At 39.2% G+C, this 10,019-nt stretch overlaps 1 protein-coding gene across 1 annotated transcript; it reads left to right on the top strand.

The window, feature by feature from the left end:
- The first annotated feature begins 1,999 nt into the window (after positions 1-1,999).
- On the top strand, positions 2,000-3,337 carry LOC137396726 (zinc finger protein 27-like). Its single transcript, XM_068083035.1, has one exon. It carries the CDS (start codon positions 2,000-2,002, stop codon positions 3,335-3,337), a length of 1,338 nt encoding a protein of 445 aa, XP_067939136.1.
- The last annotated feature ends 6,682 nt before the right edge of the window (positions 3,338-10,019 follow it).

Genomic DNA, 10,019 nt, shown 5'->3' with positions numbered 1-10,019 from the left:
GTTGTCATTCCTATAGATCACATACAAATAATTGGCATCTGCCTTAGTTTATGTCTAAACCTCCTTGTCATGACAACCTGTTGGTTTTTGTTAATTAGGAGGGTATTATACTGACTTGAAGATCTGCTAATTATATTTATATACTATATACTATTATAATAAGCACATGTGTTGTTATATTTCTGCTATTTATAATGATCCAATTTGGAATCTATAATACATTAAGAGTGTATTGTATTATTTTAATAATGTTCAGACAGCTAGGAGTTTTGTGTTGTAGCTAGTTAGCTGTTCTTCTGTATTTGTTGTCTTACGGTAAAGAACCGAAGAAATTAATCAACCTATCGGGTTACTTGAACAAGGGAAAGTTGTATAAGTCTAAGTTGAAACACTATTTCACATGTAGATGGAGAGTCTTAGACTGAAATATCAGCGACTAGAAGAAAAGTTTATAGAAGCAAGACTGAAAACTAAGATTTTGATCACAGACTACTTGGATGAGGTGCTTTCCAAGTGGAGTCAGCTGAGTAATTTCTCTCGCAATGCTGATTCAAAGGCTCGGTATGCCCATGATGTAAGCTGGACCATCAGATCTAATAATATCATATTATATGTGATATTATTTGAAACATTGCTATAATTTGCTGTTCATGTTAAATCAAGGCTTCTCTCAAAAACCTACCAAGATTCTCTGCATAATTTAAAACGAAATAGAATTTGGACCAGACAGAGCTTTATTAAACTAGGATATGTTAATATCTATAATGGTTCATTATAGAAATGTTGAAATGACTTCAAAAAGCAATTGATTATATACTAGAAGAACATTGAAATGGTGAAGGTTAACAGCTGTGTAGTATAGCTGGATTTTTAAGAGAATTACATATTCTTACCCGTGTTAAATTCATCTGTATACAATCAAAATAATGGCTAATATAAAAACATGTTTTCATAAAAAAATTTAATCTTTTCAATTTATCTACAATCAATGGAAGCCGCTAAAAGAGAACATGTAAAGCTTTGCAGTAATGACTTTCCGTGCCTTTAGGAGTTTATAAAAATGGAAAAGGCTTGTCGATCGTTGCAAACCTGGGTGTGTTATCAAAAATTGAGCTTTTGAGCTGCAAAGTAATACTTTCTTTGCATTAAAACCAAGCATTTGACAAAGACACATGTATGTTGTCGTAACTTTAGCTAGAAGATCTATGATAAAGATTTTGGTACAAAATTAATTACAATAAAATTTTACTTCAAATGAAAACAATAAAAAGCAAAACTAGTAATAAAATGCAAAATCAGCTTGGTAAATTATTTAAATTATTTAAATTGTGTGTGTTTTGAGTCAGGTGGCTTATCAATATTAATATAGGTTATGGCATCATTACTTTGCTAAAAAAATAATTATTTTTAACAGTACAATTGTTGCAAATAAAATTCATTTGAAGTCAAATGACCTACAATTGATCAATTCTACAGAGTCGAAATGTGTCTGGCATGATAAATCATTGCGTAGGAAAAATTATGATACAAATACCTTTGTCAAAGGGGAATCAAGCCCCTGGTTAGCTGTAAACAGGATTCATTTGACTCGTCTCTTTCATAAGATTGTTTCCCTTTTTTTAAGTAGACATGTAAATTGACACTATTAATTACCTACTCAATAATCGGAAACACTTGGTGTAAAGAATATAAAATATGCATCTCGCTGGTCTTGGCCGTACCGGATCACAGAGTCAATTGGCACAGTGCAGTTTGCGAAACATAATGAACAAAAGCGGCATGCGTTCAGTTTTTAAAAATCATTTTGAAATGATTCAGAAACGGTTTCAAAATATACCATTGGAGATTTTAATGCTTAACTTTTTTGGTTATGGTAGTTCATGACAAAATTACCATATTTTTACATTGATATATTTAAATTACTAGATTTCATTCATTATATTTACTATCTCCAAAGTCTCTATGTTGAAAAGTAGAAACAATAAAATATTTAACACCAATGACAAACAATCCTACCAGTTTTACTGATATATCAACGATAATCTATCCCCTTTCACCAGTGAACCATGAATGTATAAACTGTTTACTGCTCACCGCTCACCGCTCATCGCTCATCGCTCTTCGCTTACCGCTCACCGCTCACCGCTCACCGCTCACCGCTCACCGCTCACCGCTCACCGCTCACCGCTCACCGCTCACCGCTCACCGCTTACCGCTCACCCCTCACCGCTCATCGCTCACCGTTCACCGCTCACCGCTCACCGTTAACCACTCACCGCTCACCTCTCACCGCTCATTGTTCACCGCTCACCGCTCATCGCTCACCGCTCACCGCTCACCGCTCACCGCTCATTGCTCACCGCTCACCGCTCACCGCTCACCGTTCGCCGCTCACCGCTCACCTCTCACCGCTCATCGCTCACCGGTCACCGCTCACCGCTCACCGCTCATCGTTCACCGCTCACCGCTCATCGCTCACCACTCACTGTTCACCATTCACCGCTCACAGCTCATCGCTCATCGTTCACCGCTCACCGCTCATTGCTCACCGGTCACCGTTCACCGCTCACCTCTCACCGCTCATCGCTCACAGCTCATCGCTCACCGCTCATCGCTCATCGCTCTTCACTTACCGCTCACCGCTCACCGCTCACCGCTCACCGCTCACCGCTCACCGCTCACCGCTCACCGCTCACCGCTCAACGCTTATCGCTCACCCCTCACCGCTCATCGCTCACTGTTCACCGCTCATCGCTCACCGTTCACCGCTCACCGCTCACCTCTCACCGCTCATCGTTCACCGCTCACCGCTCACCGCTCATCGCTCACCGCTCACCGCTCACCGCTCATTGCTCACCGCTCACCGCTCACAGCTCACCGTTCACCGTTCACCGTTCACCGCTCACCGCTCACCGCTCACCGCTCACCGCTCACCTCTCATCGCTCATCGCTCACCGCTCACCGGTCACCGCTCACCGCTCATCGTTCACCGCTCACTGCTCACCGCTCATCGCTCACCGCTCACCGTTCACAGCTCACCACTCACTGTTCACCGTTCACCGCTCACAGCTCATCGCTCATCGTTCACCGCTCACCGCTCATTGCTCACCGCTCACCGTTCACCGCTCACCTCTCACCGCTCACCGTTCACCGCTCACCGCTCACCGCTCACCACTCACCGCTCACCACTCACCTCTCACCGCTCATCGCTTACCGCTCACCGGTCACCGCTCACCGCTCATCGCTCACCGCTCATCGCTCACCGCTCATCGCTCATCGCTCACCGCTCACCATTCACCGCTCACTGTCTCAAAAGAAGCAATCAATCTTCCTATAAGTTCTTATTCACTGTTTAATACTTAAAATTATATATTTTAGCCAACAATAACTTGTACTTATAATATAATAATCTGAAATGTATATTTAGTGTGACGTGGTGTCAGGATACAGAAACACAAGAAGTGAGCTACAGAGATTAGTAGAAATTGTGTTACCATCTTTGAAAATTTCTGCAGTGAGTAAACTGAGAGAAAAAGGTAGGTTTAGTGGATTTGATGTAGACATTAATTTTATTATTAAATACAAAATTTATTTTTTCTTCTTTTTCCGTAGTTACGCACTTTCATAGCTTACCAAACAATGAGCACTTTTTGTAATATTTTTCATCAAAAAGGGCAGAACTAAGATTTAGCATTTCAATCTCAAGTTTTGAGTGTAGCTTTAAAATCCATCAACCAAAATGCTGTAGAACTTTGTGCCATAAAAAATTGCTCAAAAATTGGAATCCATTGTTAGAAAGGTCGTATGACAGCAAACACAACAATTGACCTCATTGCTGACTCAACCTCAAGCACTGGATATTTTCTAGTGTCTGATTGGTGAATAACTTTCTTTAGCAATTGCACATTTCTGCTGTAAATTCAAATTTTAATAACGATTATCACCCTAAAAACTCAGATTTTAATTTATTCTTACATAGTTTTTTCTATGCTCAGGCTAACACTTATTTGGTGTGTGTAACCAAAAAATACTCATTTAACAGTATGTACTATGAACAAGGTGATACGTTTTTGAATACAGTTTATAAGCTATTTATAAACTGCGAACCAATCATTTAATCAACATTCTAGTTTCACTTTGGTTTCACAGTTTCTCATCTCCAAAGATTTACTGTACTTTATGTAATAGCTCAACTTTTGTAAAATATTATTAAAATATTAAATATGGTTCCGATGTTTAATTTAAAATTGTAGCTGAACAAAGGCAGCTTTCAATTCTGAACTAATTACCTTTTTTGAAACAAAAAACTTTTGTCTCGTTCCTTCAGAGCTCAAGACTGATAATAGAAACAGATGAATATATTAATAGATGAATTTTTGTACACGATTCACTAACATATGTTACATTATTCTATTTCATAATTGCTGTTAGCTGCTACAAGATGTGAGAATAATTTGGACGTTATCTTCTTTGACAAATTCCTTGTTTAAACATTAAAATTCAAAATTGTAAGTGATTAACAGAAGTTTTCCAATTAAAACAATTTTTTTCTTCAAGTGAAACTAGTTTTTGTTGGTTTTTATTTAAGTTTTATTACATTTGGTCATCTATCATCAAAAGCCAAATAGACCAGACTGATCAAATTGCTGTATAGTTGATCACTGACCAGCATCAGTTTATGAAATCTATTTTATTGTTTGTAGCTGGAAAATGTGAAATGAATTTGGAAATCGTCTCATTCAGTGGTTTTCTGCTTGGCAACCAACTAAAACCAAAGCCATCTAAACCCCTCCCTAAATCCCTCAAGCTCATCCAAACCATCCCTTTGCCTGAGAGTCCTTACTCTGTGAAAGTCTGTAACTCTAAAATATTTGCAAGCCTTTATAATAAATCAGTAGTCACCATTGATAACAGTCACCAACTTGAAGGCCCATTTCTCATATTCAACAGTTATCCTCTTGCGATAGAGGTATACAAAGACCGACTCTATACAGTCATCGGTTGGAGTCGTTGGACTATCTATGTACATGATCAGCACGGAAAGCAAGTTAATTCCTGGAAACATAGTGATTGTGATGCATTTACAGGACTGGCCATAACCTCTGATAAAGTAGTTGCTCCTGACAGGAATAAAAGACTTCTCATCATTTACTCTCTGACAGGTAATAAAATCAAAGAAATCCCCTGTCGTCAGCTTAGCAAGGCTAAAGTCTCACTGTGTGCTGCAGGGCTAAACAAGGTTGTTGTGTCAGACTACAGATCATCCCAAGTCTTTATGATAGACATAGCTAGTGGCCAGCTGCTCTGGAGTTGTAAAGATGTGAGAAAACCTCAAGGATTGACATGCTTTGAAGACAGATATCTGCTAGTGGCAGCATATGAGAGCCCCACTGTAAGAGTTCTGGATAGTTCCACAGGTTGGGGACTATTAAATACATCCAATAATTGTGGTGAACAAGACTAAAACATATCCACAGTATGTTACACTGACTGTGTATAGGAGTATATGTTGCATTTTCTAATATAAATACAAGTAAATGGATATTACAAAAAAATTGTTTGAACTACTGTAAATGTACTCTTGGATTTTTAAAAGATCATTACCATGCGTAATCCTTACAAGTAAATTCCTTCGTGTTGATGCGCAGTGCTGAAGTAGTGCAGTTTTTCGAGCAAAAATCTATCACTTGAGTTCAAATCTTATGCGAAGCAATATTCCTTTAACAACTTCAGTATGTCTACAAGCTGACACATTATAGTAAAGAATAATCTACAGTTAACTTAATTTCAAATAATATAACCCAACCTTGTTTTGCTGAAATTTGTTTTGAGGATTTTAAAGTTTTGTCAAATGCACACTACAGTAATACAATAACAATTGTTTTTCTGAACACCAACTCCTAAACAGCTGTAAATATTTATATTACACAGAACCGCCACTACCAGTAAATCTGCATTTAATATTCACCTCTATTTGAGCGCCACTATCAAAAAGGGCAGCAAAAGAAAGAGCACTCTTTGACACGAGCTACTTCTATTTTGCTACCACATCTATTTGAACACAACTATAGGATGTTTTTGATACTTTTAAATCCCCTATAGAAAGTAATAAGTAAAAAAGTGTTCAAAAAGTCACACTGACAATGACTCTGTTATTTCGATAACAATTAATTTGTTTGCTGTTTTTTTGCATCAAAGTCGGTTTTCCACTTCCAAATCCTAACAGGTTTTTTCTTAATTTTTTGAATACAACACTGAACAAATGATTAATTATCGTATTGGGCTGGTACAGTTTTTACAACTTTCTAATACTTTGCTGTTTTTAAAAATTTTTTTGGATACATTAAACAATCTGTGCTGTTTATTATGAAGCTAAAAATTGAAGCTATTTTTGTTTCTTTCGGTTGACTTGTGTTGTCATGAAAAGCTTATCGTGCAACTCGTGAATATTTTGCTCTGCTAAAAGTTTTTTGGATACTAACATCAACTTGCTAAGCTATGAAAATGAGGATTTAAGGTGAGAAAAAGCTGTGGAACATATTGAACAGTAAGAAAAATATTGAATGGGTCCGATGAACACAATAATTAGAACGCAACAGGCCAATCAAACGATACTACTGTTAGTGTTTTAAAAATAGTAACTTTGGTTTTATGACGTTATCTTTTGTTTATTAATGTATTATAAATGTGGTTTGTGTTGTATTACACAGATAGAGAGGATGGCTTGGATTATAACGAGAGCGATATAAGATCGTTTATCTTTAATTTTGTATTTAACCGAAAACGCATGGTCATCCCCAGACATGAATATAATGTGCTCGTTAAATGCAAGAGTTGTCTACTCTTAATGAAAACATAAACATGAGAGGATAACTCGCACTTGTACTAATATCATTACAACATCCCTTCACAAGCTCAAAAGCTGGCATATCTATATAATGATCTACTAAGATAAATCGGCACATAAAACCTGTGACAACCACATAAGCTATCGTAAATTTGTATGGGTAAATGCAACGCAAGTAAACAAGAATATTTGTCAAGATAAGGTACGTAATAATATGCAATAGTGATTGTCTAGAGTTCATAGTTTGTTGCTCAGCGATATGATGTAGCAGCATGTCGCAGTATGGTAGTTACCATAGTTCATAGTTTGTTGCTCAGTGATATGATGTAGCAGCATGTCGCAGTATAGTAGTTACCATACTCTTAAGCTTATGCCTCATATTTATCTGGCTGTTGCCTGAGCCGCATACTCATCCTCGGGGTTGCCGTCATAGCTGATCTGACATTAACTCTGCATCTTTCCGCATTTACATTAGAGTCATTAACTGAGATTACTGCTGACCTGTTCCCTACCAAGTGCTGACCATTGTCTCCCTCTATGATAACCTTTCGATCACCATCTTGGTTAGCTCTGACTACTGTGCCCTCCTGGCTACTATCTCTCACCATAACACGATCTCCACCACACATTGCTGGAAGATCTTTTACCTTAGGATTGATATCGTGGTTCATCTTCATTCTCTCTTTGTAAAGCTCATTCTTGGCTTTAAACTTCTCATGATCGGGTAGCTTTGGCATTAAACTATCAGGATGTACTGCCAAAGTTGTCTTCAGCATCCGTCCCATAAGCAATTCAGCGGGAGAGTATACTCCTAACTGTGGTGATGCTCTGTAGGCAAGGAGAGCTATGTATGGATCTTTCTCCTTTCTGAGCAAGGATTTTACTGTTGCAACCGCTCTCTCAGCTGCACCATTGCCGCGAGCATACTTTGGACTACTTGTGACATGGGTGAATCCATATGCTTTTGCAAATATCTGAAAGTCCTCAGATGAATACTGCGGTCCGTTGTCAAACACTAAACAATCTGGAATACCGTGCCGGGAAAACATACTTTTCATGTGGGATATGACATTCTTTGATGTAGTATCTCTACCTAGTAAAGCTATCTCAGGGTATCTTGAATAATAATCTGTCACTATCAGGTAGTTGTTTCTCTCTAGTTGAAACAAGTCAGTGCCTAACATTTGCCAAGGGCGATCAGGGGTAGCGGAAGGTCTCAGGGGTTTGTATGTTATATTCAATTCTCTCTTACACACTTCACAATTAGCTATCTGTACCTCTATTGCCTTTGCCATAGACGGCCACCACAAACTGTTTCTAGCCCTTGCTTGGCATTTAGTAATGCCTAAATGTTCCTTGTGTATATCTTCAAGAACCTGACTTCTCTGGGATAGGGGAACCACCAATCTCATGCCTAGCATCAGCAGTCCCTTGTTCATAGTAAGTAGTCCTCGCCTTTCAAAGTACGGCCTCAGGACTGTGTCCATGGATGAAAGGTAAACTGGCCAACCCTGTTCAACATAACGAATAACCTGTCTCAAAGTTTCATCTTCCCTTTGTTCCATTTTGAATTTCTCCAATCTGTCGCAGCTTCCATTCCAATGCACACTCTCTCGTACGTAGCTCTCAATCACTTCTACTTGTACTATATCACTCTGTTCTGGCTCCCTAGTGTTATATCGTGATAGTGCATCCGCTGCCTTGTTGTCAGTTCCACTCACATATTTGATGTCATAGTAGAATCTCTGTAGTCGCAATTTGAAGCCTTGAATTCTAGGAGGCAGCTTATCTAGAAACTGATTTCCGAACAAGGGAATGAGGGCTTTGTGATCTGTTTCAATCGTTACATCTTTCATTCCTAAGACATAATGAGAAAATTTCTCCATTGCCCAGCACACTCCTAGCGCCTCCTTTTCTATTGCTGCATAACGTTGCTCAGTTTCACTAAGGGATCTACTTGCAGCCGCCACTAGCTTACGAGTGCCGTCACCTTGAAGTTGACTCAGAGTAGCTCCTAGCCCTTGATTGCTGGCATCTGTGGTCACAAATGTGGGCTTTTCTGTACTGTATGGAGCAAGGATGCTTGGTTTGCTGAACAGCTTTTTGACTTCTTGAAATGCACTCTCCTGCGCATAACCCCAATGCCATTCAATACCTGTCTTCAGCAAAGCCCTGAGAGGGGCACTCTTCTCAGCCAGTTTCTCTGAGAAGCGTGCATATTGATTTGCAAGACCAAGGAAACTTCTTACAGCTGTCACGGAAGTGGGTGTGGGAAAGTCTTGTATTCCTTGTATTCGCGGTCCAGCGCTTATACCCTCCTTGGAGATGATATACCCAAGAAACTCCACACATTTTTGACCAAACTTACATTTTGACTTGTTCAGTGTCATACCCGCCGTCTTGATTGCGGCCAGGACCAGCTCCAAACTTTTGTCATGTTTCTCTTCCGTTTCTCCAAATACACACACATCGTCCATATGAACTACCACTCCTTCAATCCCATTCAGCATTCTATTCATTTCTGCTGAAAATATTTCCGGGGCACTACAAAGGCCTTGGGGAAGTCTTTCATACATGTACCTTCCCTTATGAGTCAAAAAAGTAGTCAACTTTTTTGACTCTTGACTGAGTGGTATCTGAAAAAATCCACTGTTAGCATCAATTTTTGAAAACTTTACACCGTTTCCCAGACTAGCAAGACTGCTCTCTACAGTGGCCATTGGATGAATTTCCCTCATCACATATTTGTTGAGTTGGGTGAAGTCTGTACAAATTCTAACTTTGTCTTGGCCATTTTTTGGTACAACGACCATTGGTGCAACCCAGGGTGTTGCTTCAGTAATTGGAGTGATGACTCCATCTTTCACCATCTCATCTAATGCTTGCTCTGCTTGTTTCTTTAGCGGGAATGCTATTGGTCTAGGGACGTGTATGGCAAAAGGTATGGCATCCTCCTTTAGTGTGATAGAATGTTCACTCTTCACTTTTCCTAGACCCTTGAACAGCTGCTGGTCCACATTCACATCACTTACTTCACATCTGTCAACATCCACTGATATTAACTGTAGTGTTTCACAGGCTTTTCTGCTCAGCAATGGTGTCTGTTGATTCTCAACTACATATATATCTTCTTTTGTGGCAAATTTACCAGCTTGGATGCGGCATCTTATAA

This window comes from Watersipora subatra, chromosome 5, assembly GCF_963576615.1.
Source record: "Watersipora subatra chromosome 5, tzWatSuba1.1, whole genome shotgun sequence".
NCBI classification, from domain to species: domain Eukaryota; kingdom Metazoa; phylum Bryozoa; class Gymnolaemata; order Cheilostomatida; family Watersiporidae; genus Watersipora; species Watersipora subatra.
Note: the sequence above shows the minus strand (reverse complement) of the source record. Positions and strands in the feature narration are given on the sequence as shown.